The sequence below is a fragment of the Plutella xylostella genome, chromosome 29, assembly GCF_932276165.1.
Source record: "Plutella xylostella chromosome 29, ilPluXylo3.1, whole genome shotgun sequence".
Classification (NCBI taxonomy): domain Eukaryota; kingdom Metazoa; phylum Arthropoda; class Insecta; order Lepidoptera; family Plutellidae; genus Plutella; species Plutella xylostella.
In genome coordinates, this window is record NC_064009.1 from 3,756,891 (window position 1) to 3,783,567 (window position 26,677).

Consider the following 26,677-nt stretch of genomic DNA (forward strand, 5'->3'; position numbering starts at 1 on the left):
ATAGATGGCAGCTGGCAGCATGCTCAGGCGAAGCACAAAATTAAAATAAAAACACTTTCGTTACAGAAATCTTTCTGAAAAGTAAAGTACTACCTAGGTATTGACTATTATTTTTCACTATTCACCCCCAAGCAAACATTTTAAGTCGCCTGAAGAAAAATATGTTGGTATCTACCTGGAGGAGTGGATTGCGTGAATAGATAGGTAAAACAAAGCCCGCATTGATTCAGCTTATTTGACCTCGAAAGCAAATAATTAATGATGAGGCTAGAGGCTAGCTAGCCAACTAGGTTCGGTCACGCATTGATATAGCTCGTAAAATCCGCTGTAAGTGTATTGTATGTAGTAGGAAAGTTACAAAGGTACAGCTCAGCTATTTTTTATTTATTTAAGTAGGTTAAAACCTACCCGTTGGAATCCTTTTAATTGGAATCTGAGTTTGAGAAACAGTCATTGAATTATACAGTATACCTACTATTTGGTAGCTAAGCATAAAAAATATAATAAGACTTATACCTAATACCTACCTATTTCTGCTACTCACCTGCCTCCGTATAGTTTTAGATATTTTTATCCCCCACTGAGATTTAAAAGAAACTGGGTGCTCCCGCCAAGTGGAGCTCTACCTACATGTTTTTCTTACACATTTCAAAAGTTCGAATCTGTACTAAATTGAGTCTGAAACGATTCAGCTACAGTCGTGGGACGCATGGAAGTTTTCAGAATCTTTAATATTACCCAACCTAAATTTTACCCACTTTACTTTAAGCACGGGATGGGGCGGCCAGATCTACTTATAGCCATCTTTTGAGCCCATTCAACCACACACAAGACCCATCATCGTCATTATCATCACGAGTCACGACCCATCACGTCCCTACTGCTGGGGCACGGGTCTCCTTCCACTGAAGGAAGTGTCTAACCCACGCACGCTGGCCTTGTGCGGGTTGGTGGACCCCATCAAGCTGAAAGAGTTGTCGGGACTATCGGGTAAGTGGGCAACCCGACTGTCAGATGTTTTCAAGCTGCCCGAAGGCCTCTGACTAGGCTTAACGACTGCTGCCGAAGCAGCAACCGGGACCCACGGCTTAACATGCCGTCAGGAGCACGGAAGCGTCACCCATCCAATGGCTGACCGTGCCAGTATTACTGAAGCTAATATAGCTCGACTACGGATGCTTCGACATATGTTTGTAAGTACTTATAATACAAGATACTAGACCCGTGAGCGACATAATAATAATCATAGGCAGGTTATGCCCCTGTACCTAATTACGTAACTACTGTGTCCCCCTGTATTGAAGTTAATTTCTTAGAACATTTGAAATAAAACGACGATTACTGTTTCTGAATTCTATATTTCTTCGTTTTGCTAAAAAAGTATTAATTCTGTAAAACACCACATCTTCTGTATCTAAGTCTAAGATCAGTATCTAGTTACTTACCTTATACATTTATAAAGTTCTGTTTAAAATCTGACTAGACAGCAGTAACGTGTCTTGCATTTATTTCAAACCGGACCAATCTCACAAACTTAACTAGTTAATTGCAACACAATTCATTTACAAAGAAATTGAAAGTTAAATTTAAAGTTGGTCTAATTATTAAACTTATTTACCTTACTGCTATTGTTAAGGTAAAAAGTTTAAATACTTCTTTACTGCAGCCACGATTTAGGCAAAAGACAGAAGCTAATGCAAGATCCACGATCCATAATCTAAATCTAGGTTTTTACAGAATATATCCTAGTAAATTGTGCTCACAATCCTAACAATAACCTTAACTCAGACGTGACTGGTCTTAACATTATAAATAAAGGCACCTATAATAGTAGTTCATAACATGAAATATAAAAGATTGTCAAATAAATCTGTTTTAATGGAACAAAATTTAGGAAGGCATCGGTTGTAATGAAAGTTCTTTATCACCTATACCTACTTCGTTAACAAACCTACACCTAACAAGTTAAAGCGCTATTTGGTCCTTAGAAGCTTCCTTGTTACTAATAATAAATAATCGTATGGCATCAGTTGATTAGATGCATGCTGTGCATGCTACATCGAACACTAATCGTAATCGTAAAACAATCTTTTAAACCTAGTTACAATGAAACTTATAAACTCTATCTATAAAATACATATTAAAAATTACTATTTGCTTATAAGTCTTCAGTTCGAATCACAGACAGAGGCTTCAAAATCACGAATCACAAACTTATGAGTTCCAATACCTATCACGGCGAGTCTCTTCATCTGCCGTCGATCGCGGGGCTGGCGAGGTCTACCTTAGACCTCGCAGCCTTCACTATGTCCACACTCAGATCTCTCTGCGTCTACAGGATCCTCATGGAGTCTGTGTGTTTCAAGATGTTCCGTTCTATGCCCCTCATCTTCCTGACTGATTCGAAGTAGTCGCTGGAGTCTGAGGAGTCTATCTGGTGCAGTCTGTGGGCGGGGTGGCGACGGGCGCGCGAGTCGGAGTCGTATGTGAGCGCCGGGGTGCTGCCCTGGCGGGCGCGGTGGGGGGCGCGGTAGTAGGGGGTGCAGCTCTGGACGTCCGACATGGAGCGGATGTGGCGGCGCAGCTTGGACTCCCGGGTGAGCGGCGTGAAGATCAGCGTGCGGACCTGCGGGTGTGACGGGACTTCCGCCGGCCTGGAAATAAAGAGATAAGTGGGTTTAGTACAACGATCTGTAGGTAATAATCATAACGCTTACGACCTACCTATACATAATAATTATAAATATGTGGTAATGAAGTGGTATGTCAAGGCCTAATGTTGGTCGGTTTAATTAAGATTATGTTCAATTGTTTATTATTTAGAAAAATATACCTACTCATGGCTGGCACTTTTGAGTTTATCGGCGAGTAACTAGATAAGTATAGTAGGACCTAAGAACCTCCACAATTTTGATAACGAATTCGGTAATATACCTAAGTACTACTTACTTAATTATTTTCAATGTCATAAAAATTACAAAATTAGGTACATAAGTACACCTAAGAATAGGGATAACTATCTACATACCTACTTAATAACAATGATATCTGACAAGAATTACGGATAAAGGAGATGTGCCTACACAGTTTCTAATCCTTATTATTAAAACAAACAAACTGGCTAACCAGTAGATAATTATAATTTTAATTACAATTCTATTAGCTTAAAGCAAAATTACTAGGTACCAAGACGTTCAATGTTATTTTGATCTACAACCTTCTTTATTCCGAGAGTTGTTTTATTATTGTAACTAATTATAAACAAATAATTATATCGATGACTAAACGTGGTGCGGTGACTGGCTGATTATTAATTTTATCTGTAAATTAATAACATGCAGGGGCAAAGGGTGAGACAAATAAATCCATGTAATGCATTGTAAATTAGTAACATAGTATTTATACTATTGCGTTACTACTTAGCTTTTCAGGCGAGCTTCGCATTGATTTCTGTCGGATATTCCGTATTCCCATTGAAAACCTTAGCCACTATCAAGTTCTGTTTAACAATAACTCAGGTGTGAAACTGCAAACATTAACTTAACATTTAGCCATAGGCCGTAGCACGTGACATAATTATCTCATAACTATGAACCTAGTAGGTAGGTACTTATACCTAAAGTTATTAAAAAAAATAGTAGTAAGCATCAGCATGATGTCCTCTTCGTCGTATCCGACAACAGCGATTCTTGCTACACTCTGTTATGTGCTCTTATGTGGCTGGCAAGTCCGAACTTCGTCTTGAACACCCTGTCACACTGAGCACAGTAGAGCTGTCCCATCCTGTTGTATGTATAGTTGTAGGAGGGCTTAGGGCGTGTCTTCCGAGACTGGCGTTTCACGTCAAGGTCTTGAAGTCGAGACTTTTCAAAATTTTCTAAGCCTTTGTGGACAGAGTTACGCCACTCCGGCCTCATCTCAGCTAGTTCCTCCCAACTGTCCGGTGATATGCCAGTATGCCACAAGCAACGACTAATCGTCTACTCAGGTCTTTGTAGCGCAGGTGTACTGCCCGCCACGGTTCCGTTTCCCGCGACTGAGCTCTGAGTAGAGCACGGCTTTAGGTAGTCTGCAGTCTTCCATGCGCCTGAAGCATCAGCATAAGCATACGATAGTAATATTAGTTCAATGGTAGTAAGTATTACATTAACTACGATGATAGAACCTAATTACAACCTGTTAACCAATAACTGATAGTATAAAGTATAAAATACAGTTGAATAAAATAATGATACATGTTACATTCCTACCTTAGGTACATTAAGTATAGGTATCTACCTAGTTTATTTACCCAGCACAACCGCATTGTTTCAACCGATCAATAGAGCTATTGTAGTGATTATGGTGTAATACCTATCTGATGTTTGTAGGGCATTTATACGTAGTTACCTACGTACCTACCTACTCGTAATGCACATATTGGAGGGTATAATCAATGTCTAGATAAAAATTTACCGCACCCTGTATTATAATAATTAATAGCATTATTACGACCTACCTATTTTCAAGTTCAAACCTAATATATAACTAAATATGGGTTCATGGATCTTTTATCGATATCACGTTATGTGTAAAATTTGATTGTACTTATGGGAGTTATGGGTCTACCTAGCCGGTAAAAATATGCTAACGCATAGAACCTACCCTAGTAGCTTTAGGTGGGTCTATACGTCTCCTATTTTATCCTAACTAATCCTAACTAATATTATAAATGTGAAAGTAACTGTGTCTGTCTGTCTGTTACTCTTTCACGCCAAAACTACTGAACGGATTTGAATGAAATTTGATATGTATACATATGGTCTAGACCCTGAGAAAGAACATAGGCTACTTTTTATCCCGGAATTCCCACGGGAAAACTTTTTAAGGCGAAGCGAAGCTCGCGGGCACAGCTAGTATCCTATATAAAGTAAGTATGTACCTAGATAACTATTCACATTAATTGTCTCACAGTTATCTAAGCAAGGCCGATGTCCTGCACATCATATAAAGCAGCTATAAGGAAGAGGAAGCCATATTTCATTACAAACCGAGATCTTACTGCAATTTTTATTACTTTTATACGTAATTGTTATAATTATGAGAATTAAAGGTCTTCCCTGTTCGTTATTATACAATGTGCACTTAAGGGCCCGTACAGGGTGACGTGCCGCGCCAATTTTGGGTTTTCAATGCTCTTCACACAGCACACGCAGTGACACGCACACATGTAAGTTTGCACAGTGGGTCGATAAATTTTTACTCGCCAACTTTATTGACAATTATGTTCAAGTACATTTTGGGTGATTTTAGGGTAAGTAAGTATAATTCTTACTTACACTGGTAGGCACCAGGAAAGAGAAGAAATTAATAGGGGTGCCACTTTACTCTATACTCGGAACCCGATTAGCTTTCAAACAAATGTGGTATTTACTTGTAGAAAGGTAACTACAAGTAATTAAAGTGTAGATAATAAGTTTCGGGCATCCTCCAGCCAACTGAACCCCGACGACAAAGCAAAGTAAATACATAGTGTCGCAAAAGGGCTATACTAAGCCAAAAGGGGATGACTCAAGGGGTCATTCTGAACAACTTTTGTTCTACGAGATTTGCAAATTCGCGAAAAAAAATATTCGTTTTCCATGGTAAAAAGTCACATGTCCAACAAAGTTAATTTCCAAAACTCGTAGAGCAAAAGTTCAGAATGACCCCCTGTCTTACTCCTTTTTACCGGACTGCCGAAAGAGGAGGGTAATGTTTTTTGATTGTATGTATGTATGTTTGTCTGTTTCTTTGTTCCCTCCTGTAGCCTAAACGGCTTGATAGATTTTGATTTATGAGGTATTGTTAGAAGCTTATTGATGGCGCGGTGGTTATAGGCTATGTGACGTTCCATTAAAATGTACATAGCGCCCTCTAGAGTACATAACGTGATGATCGAAAAAATAATAATTGAACTTTGCCGTGTAAGGTATCAAATGAAAGGGCTTGATTTTCACATTATAAAAATATGCATATTGAAGGTATTTAAATAACAACACCGAAATTATTGAAATAAAAAATGATCATGAACTACTGACGTAAAATTTCATAAAATAAAAACAACTAAAAAGTTACAAATAAAAAAATACAATTATAAACAAACGAAAAACCCGACTGTACGCTAAAAACATGAAAACAAGTCCCAATGTTAATGGAAAGTATCGCAGGCGGGGACCAACTTGACCGCCACTCAAGGCCCTTTTTTAAGTAACATTCAGCTAAATGGTGAACCCTCTGCTGGTCCCCGCCTACGATACTTTCGATTAACATTGGGACTTGTTTTCATATTTTTAGCGTGCAGTCGGGTTTTTTGTTTGTTTATAATTTGTTTAGTACTATATACCGCTTTTTCAATACCTGTAAGTACATTTTTTGGTAGCAGCATAATATTTTTACTTAATTTTAGGGTTTCGAACGTCAAAAGAAAAAAGCAACCGTTATAGGATCTCTTTGTTGTCCGTCTGTCACCGCCCTTTTTCTCAGAAACGGGTAAAGATATCAAGCTGATATTTCGCATAGATGCGGAGTAACCCAAAAAAATATTATGGTACTCCCTGTCCCACACAAGTAAATTGGGGCTTATATTTTTTCCTGTTATTTTGATGTGTATCCTTTTTTTTCTTTATTGTTTTGTATAAGTATGTGTTTGTTTTCTTTAAATCTGTATTTTTTTGTTGTTGCTGTCTATGTGTCGAATAAATGTATCTTTATCTTCAAATCACGCCATCTATCGTTTGTTTTTTTTGTGGCTACTGTCTATAGAAGAAATTCCGTCATTGACAATTTTACGTTACAAATTTATTTTTATTTATTTTATTCAATGATTTCAAAAGGAAGGATACGCCCTTCAGAACATTTTACTCAAACCTTCTTCATACAATCAAAATAACTGCCATCTGTCATAATTTGTTGGAACTATGTCAGAGCCGAGCTACTTATCCTGACGACACAACCTTGTACGTGCGTTCATATTTTACAGTCACCGGACAGTAGGTACATAATAATATGAGTGAGTTGCATGCGGACGTCCGTACAAGGTTACATCGAGCGGCCATTGTAGATTTTGGTAGTAAAATAAAGTATCGCTTTAAAATGTGTTTATTTATTAATTAAGGATGATACGATATTCCATATTCCTTTTTGACCTTCGTATCATAGTTTTTTAGCCTTTCACAACAAAAATAGGCATATTTATCACAAGAAACAAAGACTCATCTCTCCGTCACAGACAACTGTCGACTGAGGACCGTTGGCCCTAAAATGTATATTTTAGGGCCAACGCGCGGGTGCCATTTTCTTGAGTGGCTTGGCCTGTCCTTACGCAGTAATATATATGTCAATGATTTTATTTTTATTTTTACATTTTCGTGGAGAACCAACAGCATTTTGTTAATAAATAATTATTACTTATGAACACATAACAACTTGATGCCATTAACAGAATGAACTTAGTAAACCCAGTAAAACTAACACATCCAGAGGAAAAATAAAATCTCTTTCTCTCTCTCTGAAAAACATACTTAATAGCCCAAACTCGATGCTTTTAGCTATTAACATCTTTGAAATAAAATTGAGCCACCACCGTGTTACTGCCCTCATCAGATCCTCACGAGACCATACCTCAACCAGCACCAAGAGACTGTATTTTTGATCCCTAACCTAATGTTCGTGCGTATTGTCATCACTTAGATCCATTCGCTATATTCCTGCTCCTCACCAGATCTTTACGAGACTGTAATGTCACGAGAATATTGCACACTATCTAATTTAATTTAATGTATTGAATATACTGGAAGAATTATGCTTCCTCAATTTCAAATCAAATTATGTTGGTGTCATAAAAGTTGAAAAAGTGCAATGACAACCAATGTGCAGTGATTTTGTATCTGTACACGATAAGATCGCGAGCTGTCAGTGCTGCCTAAACCGACGTGACCCTTCTTTGGAGGCCAGCGGCCAACTGAGTCAAACGTCACTTGTGTTTATGATTTTATAACACAAAAAGCCGCCATAGATATTTGTATGAAGATTTGAGGGAAAAAAATTGCTCAAGTTTGGGATTAATTTACACAAAATAAGTGTGTGTTTATTAAAAAACAAGGTATTTAGCGCCTAGTCCAAGCCTTTAACTTTATAATTTGATAAGAATCATATGAACATTCTTGATGATTACGACATAGTTGTTACAATACGGGAGTGTCATTTACTGGTTTTTCGTCATATTCTGAATTTAATTTACAGTTATCCATAAGCCTTTACTTAAATTCGAATGATTCAGCACCTAGCTAGACTCTTCGACTACCGGTGTGATTTTTTTCAAGGCTGTAGAGCATCATTTACTACATAATTCTATGACAATGCCAACCCTCGATTGCCTATTGCTGACCCTTAAATGTAAAGGTCTCTTCAAACGTAGGATCAGTTGGATTACTGTTATGGGGACATGTCGTCCCCTGAAAACGGTGAATAATTTGTAGGTTAGGTTACTACTTTATTGGTTTTTACTCGTATCTAAAATCAGTCTAATAGATACAATGATATAACATTGTTCTGATTCTTATATCTCTAGATTCTTCAATATTTGATCTACCTATGTATGTATAAACAAATTCTTCAATATTTGTTTTGATATTAGGTACACTAGCTTTTTTTTATTTCATCAGTTTGAAATTTGACACAAGTATGTACCTATCAATCAGGTTGTTTAAAAAATGAGTAAGGTACAAGAACCTTACACGTGTTTCCCAGTGTTTATAGTTAATTGGCTGTCCTCATATAAATTCCTAAGGGCCCTCATTCTCCGACCCTCGCGTCTCCATCGATCGGCCATCATATCACGCAAGCTTCGACGACACCAATCAAAGTGAGTAGACGATTAGTCTAGTTACTACCTTACCATGTATTTAGGCATGGCTAGGTTCTTATAATAGTTAAAAAAAAGCATGAAAATAAGTCTGTATTGGGAACGGTTCCTAATTAAATATGCTGAAGTGCTAAGCTTCTGCAACGGATAATTTTACTAAGTACTTATATATAAATTGTATGAACAGCTGTTTTATTTCATGATTTTAAGAGTTAGTCTGAATAATAAATTATTAATTTTAACAATGTTTTACCAACAATCTATGATCTAGCTCAGCGTTGGCCAGAGGCCACTCATCGAAGCAGGAAAAACAGAGAATTCCCAATGTAAATATCGTGCCAAATCCATCTTGTGTTGATAGCATCCGATATACAAGCTTCAGTAGTAAAGCACACCGATCGTTAGATAGATAAAGAACATATTTATTTTTTACTATAGTGTATGTACTACTAGATACTTACTAGAACTACTTATTAGGTTGATTTCGTAAGGTTGAATAGTAAAATTGGAATAAACCTACTTACAATCCAAAACGACATACGATGTATTTACAAATGACAAACCTGAATATTTTTTTCAATCTTGGATAAGTACCTACTTATTACATTATAAACTATAAATACTCAGGTTTTTCTCAGAATTTCAGGCTTAAAACTTTACTTAAGTTGTTCTTTATTTAACGGTAAACTCGAACATAAATATGGTTCCAAATGAATTTAAATTCAAGATTTTGTGCAAATTATTTAAACAGCTGAAATCTGTTATTCAGTCATTTCATTATCAGTCAACGTCCTAGTCATGTCCTAGTCTCATTTCTAAAATTGTATACACTATTTTCAACATGCCCAACTCTGAAGTGGTATCTATATATTTTATCTATGTACTTATTCATAGATGTTAGGATGTTTCTCACCTGAATATTTTAATGAATTGATAAAAATAATTCTCACCTGAATTACTTAACTTAAGTAAATGGATAAATTAAGATCACCTTATAAACCTACCTATTTTTTTCTATTAATAAATCACATTTATACTAAACATATTTTTTCCAGCTGACTAGCTATGTACATTATACTTAGTTAATATTGCTATTTTAATTATATATTATTCGTATTGTAATCACAACAATACCATTGGCATAATTAACATTAAGTAACAGCTCAAAAGCAAAGAAAGAAGAAAGAAAAATAGTTTATTGCCACAAACAGAAAATACTTTTGAAAGCTTACTTATAAATACAAAGGTGGCAAAAGGACAGCCTCAGCTAATGCTGCGTATTGCATGCGGCAACACACTGCGCTGGTTTTCAGACTGCCCAGTTCTTAATACTAACTTAAAAACTAAAACTAAAACTAAAGGTCACAAGGTACACATACATAAGGTTTTATCGTAAGTATATGTGTATAGTGTTGCATAGATAAATAGGTATTAATACATGCAAGTGTGGTTAAATAATAAACAAAATATATATGTAAACACATAGTTAATAAACTAGATAACTGATTTGATGGCATGGTATAAATGATAGTAAAAATTTAATAGATTATCATTTTTGTAATTTAAATAGTAAGGCAAATTCTTTTGTTTGGTTTTGACGTAAAAATATTTTAAAATTATGTTTAAAAACTCGTCGACTAGTTTTCATCTGAAAAGGAGGTGGTAAATCGTTCCAGATTTTTGCGGCTGCAAATCTGAAACTACCTCTAAACCCTTGTGTCTTGTGTATTGGTAAATTTATTTGATTTAGTGCCCTACTACGAGTGTTATAATTGCGAGTATTATTTTTCCAATATAACTTTGAAAATAGGTATTCTGGACTATGCGTATGGACCACTTTATGCACCAGATTTGCCAGATGTAGCTGTCTTCGGGTTGCCATATTCAGTATGCCCTTTTCAACCAAATACGGTGTGATGTGCGCCCTTTTCGGTATTTTAAAACAATAGCGCATACAAGCATTCTGTACTCTTTGTATAGCTCGTGCAGTTTTTTGAAATAACCTTGGACCATACACCACATCGCCGAAATTAAACAAGGACAGAACCAACGACTCAGTGAGCAGTATCCTTAACTCCTCTGAAAGGTACTGTCGTATATTATAAAGGACCTTTAGACGATAAAATGCATTCCTTATTTTAGAATTAACGTGTTCCACAAAACGCAACTCATTGTCCATAATTAACCCTAAATTTCTTACTTTATCAACCCTATCTATATTTATGCCATCAATAGTTATCTGGGGATTATTATTCGTAATAGTGTTCACCTGATTCTTAGTTCCATTAATAATAAACTTAGATTTTCGCGGATTGAGTACTAAATTATTTCTACTTGACCATTTGGATAAGGAGTCAAGATCCTCGTTAATCCTTTCACAAGCTTCAATGGTGTCACTGGGATTAAATGAAAAATACAGTTGTGTATCATCTGCGTACAGGTGAATTTTACAGTGATGAATATGTTTTATAAGGTCTGCAGTGTACAATACGAAAAGAAGAGGACTCAGGATTGAGCCTTGAGGACAGCCACGAGGCACTTCTCTCATTGGTGATGTCTGAGTATTGCCTTCCTCATCTGTTGTTTCAACATACTGTTTTCGTTTTGTCAAGTACGAACGGAACCATGTACAGGTTGATGGGGACAGACCATAGTAACTCATTTTCGAAAGAAGTAACTCAGTATTCAGACAATCAAAAGCACGGGAGAAATCAAGAAGAATAAGAATACTTCCTTTACCAACGTCGGATTCAGACAGTATGTCATCTGTAACCTGTAGCAAAGCTGTGTCCGTTCCATGGTTTTGACGAAATCCAGACTGCACACAGGGTAGAATTTTTTGTCTCTCCAGATAAGATGAAAGTTGCTGATGAACGACCCTTTCAATGACTTTTGACAGTACTGGTAAAATACTTATAGGGCGCAGGTCTTTATATTCCTCGACAGTGACAGTTTTTGGCAAAGGCTTAACTCTAGCAACCTTCCATAATTCCGGAAATGTATTACATTCAATCGACTTATTAATTATATATGTTATTATTGGAAGAGTTACTGATAGTGTCATACGTATCATTTCCGCGGTTAAGGTGTCAAATCCAGATGCATTCGTTTCAATTGATTTTATTATTATCGCAATGTTTTCTTCCGTTGTGGTTTTAATGTTAAAAACAGAATCGACTAAACGGTTGCGTTTAAAAAAGCACTAGGAAACCAGTAGTCATTAGGGTAAGTAAGTACAGACTATTACAGACAGACAGAAATCAACTAAATAAAAATACTGCTATTTCTAATGAATGATTGACTTGACTACAGGAACGCAACGCAAACAGAATCATTGGCTATTGATCAGATAGGTAGGTATTTAGGTATATTTTTATTTATTCTACAGGGTGTTATATTTTTAAAGTGTATAATATATAGTTAAACCTTTTTTAAAAACGGCGATACGGCTCGCGACCTATCACGAGAGTACAAAAAATCTACATGTTTAAGTAGGTACAGCCAGTGCACTTTAACCAAAAACACCTACGTGCTGAGTCCTTATCATAAAAGTACCTACTTAGATTTTTACATTTGTGATAAGTGTTATCAATATCAATCACTTATCACAAACTAAGCAATAATACATATATACTTACACCTAGCCGAATTTATGTAAATTTGTTTAAAGTACACGACTCTTTGTGGGTAATGCCTCACGTACAGTCAGCTGCATAAGTAGCTATACACTTTTGAACCTTGTCAATCTAACAAACTGCCAATCCATACATTAAAGCATTGACGGTTCCTCAGTTTGACAAGGTACAGAAGTGTATAACAACTTATAAATGCAGCTGACCGTACCTATAGATGATAGGTAGGACAGGTACATATCTATATATATAATGTAATTACATGTATACGTAATGTCCATATACCATTTGGCAGCGTATCAAAGAAGTAAACACAACAATGAAAGTGTTAAATGGCACTGCATCAAGATCCAAAGTGCATTTAATTGACCTAGATAGCTACTCATATTAAGCGGAGTTTTCACGATACGAGTAAGCTCTGTCCGGTGTCCGAGCCTGCCAGAGCACCTAAAGAAGTACTTGTAATCGCTCGGAAACTGATTTTTTCATTATACCTATGACAAATTGGTCAAATGTTGGGTTGGGGGGGGCAACCCGTTGGACTGATGATTTGCGGAAGCGGTAGCGGGAAGCCGCTGGATGCAGATGGCGGGTGACCGTTTGGGGTGGCGATCGTTAGGAGAGGCCTATGTCCAACAGTGGACTGTAGGGGGCTGAGAGAGAGGGTCAAATGTAAAAATAATCAAAATATCAACTGGTACTGTAAAAGGAGTACGATAACTGAAAACTTATATGCATTTAGATTGCTTAGGAAACACCTACAAGCCACTAGCCATGACTTATTTAATACTACGCTTGTTTGACGTGATGTTCTGTCGATGTTCAAAGTTCTGTGGATCGCCTCCTTAAATACATAGTCGTACCAAACGTAAAAACTGCATCAACCTAAGTACTATAAAGGTACCTGGGACCTGATTGTGGAGTGAGCCTCCTCAAGTGATGTATCACCTTTTCCTGACATATAGTCAGCGACTGACGCTAACCTGACTGGCCTTATCCTTTCACCACGGTGACAAACCCTAGACAAGGGACTATATATTTGGTACTAAGGTATTATGTATTTGTATTACCTAAGGTATTATGTATTATGTATTTGGTAATACAAATACATAATACTAAATTTTCATCGTTCTTATCTAAGACGCGTGTCGTGTCACGTGCGTGCGTTAAAAAGAAATAAATACAAGGGTTTTATGGATTTAGATAATGAGATTATAATAAGATAAAAATGGGCATTGTTTACATTATCACTAAACAATTTTTTTGCAAAAATTTACAAGTATCTACATATTACTAATACTTACTTAGCTTTTTTTGGAAATCAAATAAGAGTTAATTATTATAAAGTGAATTACATTACTCATTTATAAAGGGTAGCAATAAAACGAGTGACTGTAAATTACAGTTCTAAGTGTCAAAATTAATTAATTTGGGTTATAGAATTACTAAGTGAGCGACTGACTGCGAGTGACGAGAAATCAATAGAACAGCAACTTACAAACATTAATTTGAGTTACTTAAAATACAAAATGAGCAGCTTCATAATATTTGAGCGACCTAATATTTGTTTGAGTGTCAACGTTACGTCCTGCATTTTTTTCAATATTTGGCAAATGTATTTTTTATACTGAGCGGCATTTTATCTTAAATGAAGTGTTTCGAATACAAAAACCACTTTGAAAAATACACTAATGAGCAGAGTATAATGAGCTCACATTTAAAAAATAATATGAAATAACTATTTAAAGAAACACTATTCTATTAGTTGAGAAATTTTATTATTGAAATATAAGGGTAATTAAATAAAACAATGTACTCCATAAAAATAAAGTACTATGCATGCATTTATTTCAATAAAATTAACAAAAATTTAAATAAGACGAAGTTGAATTTAAAACATTCAACTAAAAAAAAAACTTGTTATTAATACTAAGAAACATTGATAGGTATAAGGAGCCCTACTACTCATCGTCACTGGTAAATAAGTGCGGGCTTGGACTTATTGGGCCGGCCTCGTTTTCTTTTTTGTCCAATGGGTATCATTTTGCTTCCAGTGGTGGTGTTGTTAGTTTGAGCCGAATTGATAGCCCCAAAACGTGTTTGCATACATATCTATTGAAAAATTCGGGACAGTCGCACGATCCTTTTTGCCAGTGCATTTAAAAATCTGTAGTTTTCATTAAAAAGCGCATCAAAATAAAAAACATAAGCCCTCAAATAGAATATCAGTATCCAATAATAATTAATAAAGCAGCATACAAAACTTTAAAATTTTAATATCTGAAATGAATTTATCACAGTCCACTTTTTGTAAGCTCGTTCTGGATTTTATTATAAATCAATATTCGTCGTCAGTTTAGTTAATTTTTCGCTTACTCAAATTCATACCGCTCAAGTTATTAAAACAGTATGTCATCATCAGTCGCAAAGTTTTTTTTTGTTCGCTCGTTTTATAATTCCCCATTTGTAAATATCTTACCATACCCTAACTCTATGTACCTACGTAACCTATATTAGTCACAAAGTTACAACTACTCACAACCACAACTAACAGAGTGAACTAAGCGTAGTTTGAATATAGATAGATGTAAAAACGTAAAAACTGCATCAATAAGTACCTATAGTTTTTACAGCATTCATTAGCTAGGTATTAGATGTTTAGTACCTAGTTACTGTCTACAATAAGAGGTAGATAATGACTTTATCCAGACCTGTTATGTATTAGGTACAATGACCTAAAGAAACGTGTACCTCAGTGCGTTAGGGATTAAGGATCACGCGACGCAAAGTAAGTAAGTACAAGGTACTTACTAACCTTTTATAATTTATTTATAGACACTTTATTGCCTACAAAAAACATACACAGACAAAAATACAAATTAAGAAAATAATTATTTAATTATTGCCAAAAAGCAATTTCTTCCAGCCAACCATTAAAATAAGACTATTTTTCGCGCTACTCATATGTAGGTACTATGAAATAATGTAAGAATTTCCTGAATTTCCTGATGCATTAAAAATGCTCTTTTTTAATTTTATAATGTAAGTATTTGTTAAATTATTTATAGTGGGTAAGTATACTTCCTAAATGTTTCCCCGATTTTGTTGTCGATAGACTTGGCAAATCTATAGTATTTTATAGTTTATTATTACAAGTAGGTATGTTCTCAATAAAAAACGTAGGCCTACCTTAACAATTTAGGATGTGAAAACTGTACAAAACTTCAGCTACTCATACTTAAATTAATACAGTTACCTATAATTATTTAATAACTAAATATTATAAATTATTTAAGTATGTTGTTTTTGAAATGCGTTGGAATTCTATCAAAACATTGATTGAAAATCTGATTGCAAATATTTTTCAAACAACCAGTTATTGTTTACCAACAAGCATTCGGCAAACAGTAAATAAAACCAATGGTTAATTAGACAGGTTTTTGGTTATAGCGAGACTGTTTATGTAAGTAATACCTATTTATATGTAATTTGATGAAAAATATGTATGCTTTACTACTTTAAAGATTTAGGTCTAATCGACCACTTCATTAAGGTTACCTACACTTGTAGTATTCAACATAAATATTAACTTATCTAAATTGTGTTATTATATTGAAGTACTTACCTACTTATAGATAACTATCAAATATTAAACAACTAGGTAGGTTGGTAACAAATCTACATTAATGTGGTTTTATGTAAGTTTCAGGTTTAAAATACTTCGACAGTCCCTAGTATACGTATTCTCAGGGGCACAGAAACCTGATTAGCTTTCTTTGTCTTTGACTGTACTTTACATGTATGCTCAAATTGAGGGTCAATAAATCTACCTAAGTAAGAACTTAAGCCCTGCGCAATGGCAGTTCAACCAATCATAGCGCTCAAGTGAAAAAACTGCTAGATTGAGCAGTTTTTTCTCTTGAGCACTATGCAATGCATCTCTTCTCTAGTGTTTGTCACTGAGTCACTGACACCGTGACACGCTAAGAAAAAGGGTAAATAGGCCCTGAGGGTACAGTTTATACGTCAGTCGAGGAGGCTCCTAATGTTAATGTACAACCTAAGTAAGACAATAGTTACAACATAGTACCTATAATATTTTTCCTGCTGCAAACACTGACTGGTAGAAGTAACATGATGTCACTAAATATTAGAACATTACATTACAAAGTATTACAACCTTCGCATGTCAACTGTTTTAATAAAACTGCATTAAAGCTATCGTGGGAATGATGGATTTAGATTTACAGGGTTAAAGAGATTAGGGTTGATAATGATAATTAGGTATACCTACCTAGTTGATAATGAAAAGAAATTCTTGAAATTCCTTAATGGCTCAGTGATGATGATAACAAAATACTTAATTTGACTAGCTTTTAGCTATAAAACAGGTAACGTGGGTAGGTATAGTGAATAGTCATAGTCACCTAATGCTACGACTTATAAACAGGTTATTACAATCTTCCACGGGTTTCGGGGCCGAGAGCAAACAAAAAAGGCACATCAGAATCTATAAATAAATTCGCCTCTTCAAATATTCAATTCTGCTGATAAAAGATAACAGCTACAGACTTTACATTCGACTCAATTAACAGATGACGACTACTCACTTGACTCTGAAGTATTCTGTGATCTGGCTGAGTTTCCAGATGATCTGCACGACCAGCATGAGCAGCGCGTCGTTGACCCAGGTGTACAGCTTGTAGCAGCTCTCCATCGCATTCAGCTCCGTGTTCTCCCACAAACACTTTGAAAACTTGCTCATATTCAAAAACACTAGAAATCCCCGCGTCACTATTCAGGAATCCGCAACCGCTCGCTCCGAAAACAATCGCACATCGGCTTATCAGCTTATCTCCGATTCGAAATGTTTTGTTCTGTTTGACGTTTGCTGGTTTAAATTTAGAATGTTTCGTTCGACCGGTCGCGCTCGGTGGTGGCCGCGTACTGGCTGGAGCGAAGCCGATAGAACGTTTACCGACAACGATATTATGAGTCACTTGGCTACTATCAAGTATTTATTCACATGGGTCTGGTTACTGGTGCACCCGCGCTGCACGCAAACATTCTTCTCGGTCAATGTCAATGGATAAGGTTTTTTTTTCTGGAGCTCCCAGGAGCTGTCTGTAAGGCTTGAAATGCTTCTCGAATGTTCCCCTCTTAATTACGACTGGTTACTGACCACAAGTGGCGGTCGTCGAAGGCTGGTTACAGCCAGACCTGTTTAGGCACTTTCGATACAATTTCTATCGAAGCCTTGCCTTCAATAGCGAATTTTGAAATAATTTTACCGAATAAACTTGTTTTAACCAACAAACAAGGGTAATTAATGTAATTTTGTTAATAACTGGATTGGGCTTGCGACCTATCACGTGAGTACAAATGTACAGCCACCCGCTCGCTATATTATAAACTATCTGCTATAATTTTAGTGACCTATGATCTCCAACAGCTAGGTCATGTAGGTAGGTGTGCTTATCACAGAAACGATTGACATCAGGTAGTTAGGTACTTATTCGATAACAGCAGATGTTATAATATTATGGTCGCTGAAGCTATACATCACAGGGTACAGTTCACTGGGTGTGCCTCGGGGAAGTCATCCTCCTTGACATGCTGTCAGGCTAGATCCGGAAAATTTACAGGGAAAAATGATATCAGACTATCTACCCCTTCCTTGAATAGAGTCGTGTATTAATGTAATCATCTAAATATACATATAATAAAATTGTATTTATAACTAAAACAGATCAAAAACTAAAAGCCGGATGTCAGAAAATATATAACGAAAAGCATTTTAAGAATATGAAAGCTACGGTAGCACCGCTGTGGAGGCTGACAATGATGACTGGTGGACAATGATAATTGGAAGATGACAATACATAATCCATAGAATCTACCAGAAAAAGCCACTAGCCCACTCTTACACTACCTATTACATAAATAATCGAATAATCGATCGTGATTGGAATCGCGATAATAGTGGGGTGAAAGTGATACGATGATATGACAAAGAAGCTTCCCTACAATGTATTGAGGAAGGTACAATGTTCTGTTCCACCATGTTACAAATCATAAATATGGGAAAAGTAAGGCCAAGTTTCTCTCTTGAGATTGAACTACGTCCTACTTATCAATAATTCTTAATATCACACTCTGCATTCGATACTCATGACTAGTCATGACTCAAGATATGGTTATTTTGACGTGTTCTCAGCTATGAAAATAACTATTTAGTAAGACTGTGTGCTATCATCATTGCATAAGCAATAAAAGTACCTACCTACTTTCCTATAAATATGAGATTGGGGCTATCAATCAATAACTAATTAAAAAATTATAACCCATCAATATCATTCACAAACAAACATCTAGCACTCAAATTAGGTTGATGAATAAATTGAAACTGAATTGACGTCATTTTGGTCACGAAACCGATAGTTTATGGTAGCATGAGTAACCCAGACGACCTATGGCTGATTAGTTAGTAACACTGCCTGTTGTGTTGACTTGCTGAAGGTCCCAGATTCGATCCCGGCTGGGCCAGATATTATTATAAAGTCAGTAATTTTTGTTCTCGGATCTTGTTAAATATTTGGTTTGTTTGATATCGTTAACCTGCCTGTCAAGCGTGGAGTTTATGGCCATAAACCCCCAGTCTTGGAGGAGGCTCAAGTTCTACAGTACAATTGTACGGGCAGCGTGTTTACTTAATTTTATTATTTCCCTTAAAAGGCATGGCAGCTAATAGCAGCTAGTATTAATTTCGTCGTCAAAATTCGTAAGCACAATCATTTACTTATAGGCATATAATGTGTAGGTAGTTACACTTGTTGATTTAATCTGACTGGGTTTATGTAAATATAACCAATCTGGATTTTATGACACCTAAACTAAATGTATTTATTATATCCGCGTCGTCATCCACATCATCATCCAATTGCGTTAAACGAAAGCATCAGGTTTAAATGTAGACTCACGCACGGCGCCGCGCCGCGAAATGAGGAAACAATTGACTGCTTTTGACCCCCACTGTCCCCTCTCTGGGAGACATTTGTGATATTTTATTGACATTATGATTATTGCATGTAAATGGTACTTACTTATTTATTCATAAATTATATGATACTAGTTATTTTCGGATAACACTTATTTTCTTACATTTAGAAGTTTGTTTCTGGTCACTCCAGTCCACTCCTGAGCAGAAGGGGCACTAGCACTGGACGTAATTAAGACGTGACAAAAGATTAGCATCGAGCTCACTAACATAGCGCAGCCTCAAGATCGAGCGCGACGGCGAACTTTTGTCACGTCTTAAATGCGCCCTGTGCTAGACCGGCTGGCCATTAGCCCTCCAAGGCTTGACGTTGACTTTTGGGTCACCCTGTATATTATGTATTTATGCATGCGTCAGTTTCCGCTTAGTCTCCATTTGGAGTTAAATAACTTAGTTACTTACCTGTAGTTATCTCAGTTGTTTATTTTTAAACGAGTACCTTTGTCATATCTGTGGTCTGATGCACTACTAATGTACTATACAGCTCTAGGTATTTTTAAGTTCTTTAAACATGACGGGGCAAAATATTTGCTCTTTCAATCATGCATATGGTAACTATTATTTATTTGTTAATGACCACTTTATTGCTCATACTTACAGATACAGATATATACTAACGTCTAACAGGGATCTCTCATTTCAAAATTGTGGATCAGCCATGTTTAGCAGTCACTCCATGCTCTTGGCGCATCGAAATTTGTTCTCCTGCTGTTTTATAGCTGTGGTCTGTCTGCCTATATCTGTGGCGTATTTGAAATAATATTTAATTAAGAATACATCAAAAACATGTGATCCGCCGTTGGTAAGTTAAGGCTATCGAAATGTCTAGAGAATCTCAGTGGGAACTAAACAATTTCGTAACATTATGTAGTTAGGTAGAAGTATATAAAATTATTACGTAGGTAGTAAGGTAGCCAATGCTTAGATGATTAAAAATCGGATATTGCAACAGTTAAATAATTGCCATTTAATGAAACGTGTTTGTTAGTTTCTATTACCTACATAATTGGATGATTTTGAAGTTTGACTCTGAACTTACAATAACGATGATAGAATAAATGTATTAACGTTAGATTCAGTAAGTAAGTACCTATGTTTCTTTATTTATTTAGGAAAATCAACAGCGTTACAATGGTACAAATACAAGGTAAAATCATAATAGTAAGGCCAATTACAGATTTCCTCTAATATTACTGTATATATTATGTGTAGAAGTTAGATTTATTATTATTTTTTATTTAACAAATTAGTGTAGGTTAGGTACCTACTAATAGCGAACGTTGAAATTTCTTTATTAAAGATATTCAGTTTGACCAGTAGTAAGTACCTACCTGGATCATGTTTGGTTTGGGCGAAGCCGGTAATACAACCCGAGGCCTGAGAATGCCTCGTACAGAACATGGCTATGTTGTGGTTGTGCTAATTATTTGATATTGAGGTAAGTTTCAAGTTCCACCACCACAAGAATTTACAAGAATATGATTTTCCCGCAAGACTTCCTTTGCTTTTTTATTCTACTATCTAGATAAAGATAAAGATAAAAGATAAAAATTCTTTATTCGGTGTCTAGCACCACTCACCAAAAAAATAATAATAACATAAGTACACAAAAAATAAAACAAAAAACGAAGTTAAAATTAAAAGTAAAACAAACAAACAAAAGAACATTAAGAATAATTAAAAAAAATATATATAATAATGGTGTGAGTTGTCCAGCACCGAAAAGGCCCGCGCCTCAGCTTACACCGCTATCTCCCACTGTTGGAAAGGTCTCAGCTGGGTCTTCCACCTATCACTTCCAATGACCTCCTAGTTCCAGAGGGGTAACTATCTAAAACGACGAACGAACGAAAAACTAAACCAGAATTGTCACGCAATCGGCATGCTTAATACACTCACGAGCAATGAAAAGTTCCTGTGAAAAAAACTGAACAACTGAAAACGTAAATATTTTGATCAAATTTCCTATTATTATTTTTTTTTAAATTGGAGTCATTTGTTGTCCCCATTTCGAAAGTGGAACTGTTTCTTTGCACGTGAGTGTACAATGAGATAGAACCGTGGTCAGCGCAGCGCCCGAAAACTTCAGCACGGCTCTAGTTCCTACAAAAAGCTCTCTAGCTACCGTACCATCACCCCTGCCAGATCTCGCCATCCCCATAGGTCTTTATTATTAGCCCGCCTATCCGCTTCATTCGCTATCAGGTGAATTTATCAAGTAACATAGGATTTTATCTGATTCGTGTGAATTATTTTATCTTTGATTTTTTTCTGAAAATTCTGATAAACAATAGTATTTTGGCTTATTGTTTATCATGTATACCTGCTTAATTCAAATAATATATATCCGGTCACGTTTATTTCACAGAACTACAATAATATAAACATATATAACAAGAGTCGATAGATTAGGAAGGTAGGTACTGGTACTTATACAGGGTTCAGGATTTCAGTTTCGTGCTTAGATATAACATGCTGCACATGTAGGTTTCGGCTTAGTATACCCTTTTTGGAACACCCTGTACATATGCATAGGTTCACCACCTACTTACCATCTAGTTGCCAAAAAATACTTATGTAATTACAATGTGTGTAATACCTTATTTCAATATTTGGTCCTAAGCATGAGAAATAATAATCTGTAGCCGAGATACGAATTCTATTTCAGTTGAATAGTCTTTATAACCCTAATAACTAGTTACCTTAGTAGTTTCAGGAAATCTAATCTGTTGAGCTGTAATCTGGCAATAATCGACAGCCCTGTAAAGGTCAAATTCGCTTATTTTTAGCTGAACGAAACTGTACTAAATTGTGCTAATATTACAGTTGTTGGATCAATATTATGTCGACTCTGTTGCAGTTACGTTTACCCAAATAGATCAAGGTTCAAAGTTTGCAAAGATAATATTTTTTTTTGAATTACCTGTGTAGTAATGAGGTCCTATTAAAATAATTCAGTAGAAATGTTTTAATTATATATACATTTAGGCATTTTCACGAAGGTTTTCCGAAAACATTTAGATAGAGACCTACTCAGAGCTGATTGTCACGTGTTTTTTTATCTCGTGTCTCTGGCCGGTGGATTATGTACTGGCTACTATACATAATATTATGTACAAGGTATATACAAGTCGCAGGTGGTGCTAGTGCGAGCTCGGTGCTCGTGTCCTGGTGACATCATAGATTGCTGGTTTCCTGATTAGGGCATTGTTGGTGGCATTTGAGCGCGCACCAATAGTGAGCCTTATGAGAAGGTAAGTAACAAAGAGTTATTTACTTATTATAACTATTTTAAAGAATTTAATATTAAGAAATCTAATGGACTGTATATATAATATCCCAAGGGGCGCCTTAATTAAGAGGTACTCGATGGTATGCGTGTAAGTGTAACTTTTAAAACATCCACATTCATGAGAGTGATTTTGAAAATACTCGACCGAACGGTCAGAAAGACCGAATATTTAACACTGAAAGGAAAGCTATTTCGGCCGAATGTTTGAAATACCGAACCTCAAATAACCGAATGGTTGAAAGACCGAAGTGAAAATTTTCAAAATCTTCAAAAACGCCGAATTTACAGTTTCAGTATGGTAAAAATACGTGCATTTAAAAAAATATTTATGTTTTCATTTTTAAGTGGACTGAACATTGTGTCGAGTTATTCTCGGTACATTTCAAGTGCTCGTGCACCGAACAAGGTGACGTCACGAGGCTGCCCACGGTAGTCGTCGATAGTTTCAACGAACTGAGTAAATATCTTCTGTCTCACACTGTTATTGGTCAGATGATAGAGAGAGCAATACTATAATAGAGGAAGGTTAACGCTAACTGCGCTATGGGTGATTGGACGATGAGAGCTGGTTTTACTTGAAACGCGAATGTTATTGAATGTTGAGTTTTGATGCTAAAATATTCGGATACAGTTCGATGATTGAATATCTCACATTCACATATATCTATCTACGGAAATACAGGAAGTACCTACCTAAATAATATTGAAACACATTCAGTGTTCACAGCTCACCTCGTTAATGGAAATGTTGCCATGTTCACAGTTCATCTTGCAATAATCGATCGTAAATCTGTCACCGATTCTGTTTCCGGTTGAGACTCGAACACCGAACTACCTACCGAACCTACCTTCATAAAAATCTCGGACTTTTAGCTAGTCGAATGATTGCAATAAGTAGCACTACACATGGAGTAAGGGTGCAACTAATGCAATAATAACTAGGTACTAATGCTAAAACATAACAATACCTTATCGAAATATTTCCTCAGCAGTAGGTATCTAACTACTGAGTAAGTACATGCAATAGACCTTGCATAGTAGAACTCCTAGTCAGTCAGGTGGCACATTTTGTCCTCAAGTGGTGTCGGAAGAGGCAATCATCCAGTTGATTCAATCATTCACTCGGTGCGAGCCGAGTGCACACGCACCGAGATAACGTAGTGACTGGTGACGTCACACTGATTGAATGATTAGCTGCACCTGCGGTGTAGCCGGTGTGGTTTATTATTGAAGAGGTGATTATGATGGATGTTGTTAGACGTTATGATATTTTAGTTACCCAAGTTGCATGCAACCTTGGGGTGGACTAGGACTATTATGGTTAATTTAGTAACTTAGGTAACGTACGATGGTACTATGTTTTGTAGCTAATTAGTAATAAGACTAATAAGGTAAAATATGTACATAGTATAGTAGGTACTCTACCCACTAACTTAGCTTCATGCTGCTTAAATTTTCAGTCGGTCAGCCCTGGCTAAAGCTGTCTAACCTTTGCTATAATGTGGCAAGTTACTTGGCGACCCTCCTTGCGGGGTGAAAGAAGTGGCGGGGGCGAGGTAGCACGACATGCTACACACGTAGAAAAGTGTGCCCGGATTAATCTCGCGATAGCTTGTAACTATTTCTGACGTAAGTAAAATTTTATTCTATGAGTGTTCCCGTAAATGTCATACTTAGCTTAAAATTTATAGTTTGACAGCATTAACATTTGGATGTTTACCTTCAGAATATCTACCAATTTGAATTTATTTATGTAAAAGTGTTTTATTTTATAAATCAATTTCCATGTCACTTTCATGTTCACTCTCTGTTTGAACTTGTTCATCGTCGTCGTCATCCTCATCTTCATCATCGTTTTCATTAACTTCAATTATAAATCTAAGACAAAAACGAAAAAACATTATACCTACTTTGAAGTATAATGTACTAGAGTACGCCAGTCATACTCGTATTAGTTCAGTGTACACCTATAATATTTTATGTTTAATTTACATTAAATTATAAATAAACAATAACATACCTGTCCAATACATCGTCAAATACATAGAGTACAGATTTATAATATTCGTCTTAATTTTTTATGACATGGTCGACACAATTTCTCCACTTTTCAGGCGAATAATTAGAGAAAAGCAACTCAAAGTCTTTTATCTATTTATCTATGTTAGAGTCAATCGACGTTCTTGCGAGCTCGCCTTTCACGTACCGCCACACAAGTTCAATAGGATTTAATTCCAGGTGGTATGGGGGTAGGCGAAGCACGATATGACCATTTTCTTTCAAAATTTCATCAATTTTGTAATTTTTCTCTGTGTTTTGTTCATTAATTACTTTCATTAAATCACATAAATTTTGGTTGCTTTCCTAGTTACAAGAACTGACAACTGACGCACTGTCATATGGACTCTTCGTCTTTGTTGTTTACTTTTTCGTATCTGACTGCGCAGTACCATATACCATACCTTTAGCCGCGTAGCATGACTGATCCGGTACGCTGTTCTAGAAGAAGCCCCTATATTGAGACATTATACGATTTGTTGTTTTTAACGTAATTTTGTTGACGAATTATAGATACCTAATAATAATATAATGATAATATTAAAAAGGCCTTAACACTCATCCTAAGACTAATGGTTTCAGGATCAATGATGTCTACGCCAATTCATTCATTGCTTTTAGTTCATTCGCTCGCATATTACGTTCAATAATTAGTTCATTCAATAGATCAATCACTCACTCTCTAAACGCCTCAACCGATTGTCGGGTCAAGAAACTCTGTAAATTTAAATAATTCTAAATAGAAATAAACAGCAAGATTACTTGAAGAAAGCAAATTCTTTTATTTCTTGTACTATACAAGAAAATTGGCGACCGTGACAGGACCTGCAATCGTTCAGAATCCACAGATAACGAGAAAATTCCAACGACAACGAGGTCACAAAAAGGTCGAACGCCACGCTGACGTAAAAAACACGCCACGTGCAGCATCTCGCCTTTCGGCTACTTCACAACAATCTAAGCTCCACGAAGATCAAATTCAAAAACAGAAGCAAGAAAATAGAAGAAGAAAATCGAAGAAGAAATTCGAAATCGAAAACTTGAAAATCGAAGCTATCACGTGTCAGTTGCCACGCCAACCAGCCAGCAGCCGCCGCCCCTGCTCCAGCCAGCAGCCGCCGCCCCTGCTCCAGCCAGACGTCGCCGCCCCTGCTCCAGCCAGCCGTCGCCGCCCCTGCTCCAGCCAGCAGCCGCCGCCCCTGCTCCAGCCAGACGTCGCCGCCCCTGCTCCAGCCAGCAGCCGCCGGCCCTGCTCCAGCCACACGCCCTGGTCAACGGAAGATCAACCCAAAAGGCGCCGCAGCACCTGAGCCAACTAATTTAACACGTGAGCTCCTTCCATTTTATCCTTCCTTTCCGCCCCTTTGGCCTGTGTGATCTGGATCTTAGTTTCTCGTTTGCCTACTCAGGTACTCAGATACCATTCTACCTAATCTAGTAACATAGGTTACTTATTATAACCTAAAAGTTTGTACAATCATTCTTTCCAAAATTGCCTACGTGGGTACCCTTTTTACCTACCAATTAACTTACTTTCATACCAATCCATCTAATTACCCCGCTATTCCTCATTGCAAGGCTTAGCTCAGCTTTTATTTTGCTAAATAGCCACTTTCAAAGTACACTTTTACTTTGACATATTTATTATTTTCATGTAGTTACCTAAAGCAAAGCTACAAGCTAATTACTAATTTAAATACCTTAAGTACTGTTCTACCCAGGACATATTATTACTTTAGCCTCATTGAAACACT

At 36.3% G+C, this 26,677-nt stretch overlaps 1 protein-coding gene and 1 long non-coding RNA gene across 2 annotated transcripts; both read right to left on the minus strand.

Annotated features, from left to right (window-relative positions):
- Positions 1-1,338: 1,338 nt before the first annotated feature.
- On the minus strand, positions 1,339-17,479 carry LOC119693210. Its single transcript, XM_038116004.2, has 2 exons — positions 17,127-17,479; positions 1,339-2,654 (listed from the first exon to the last, which is right to left on the minus strand). Exons 1-2 carry the CDS (start codon positions 17,279-17,281, stop codon positions 2,333-2,335), a joined length of 477 nt encoding a protein of 158 aa, XP_037971932.2. The 5' UTR covers positions 17,282-17,479; the 3' UTR covers positions 1,339-2,332.
- On the minus strand, positions 3,600-12,750 carry LOC125490978. The gene is made up of 3 exons (XR_007268028.1): positions 12,588-12,750; positions 4,394-4,401; positions 3,600-3,616 (listed from the first exon to the last, which is right to left on the minus strand). It is a non-coding gene; the product is annotated as an uncharacterized LOC125490978 (long non-coding RNA).
- Positions 17,480-26,677: the final 9,198 nt, after the last annotated feature.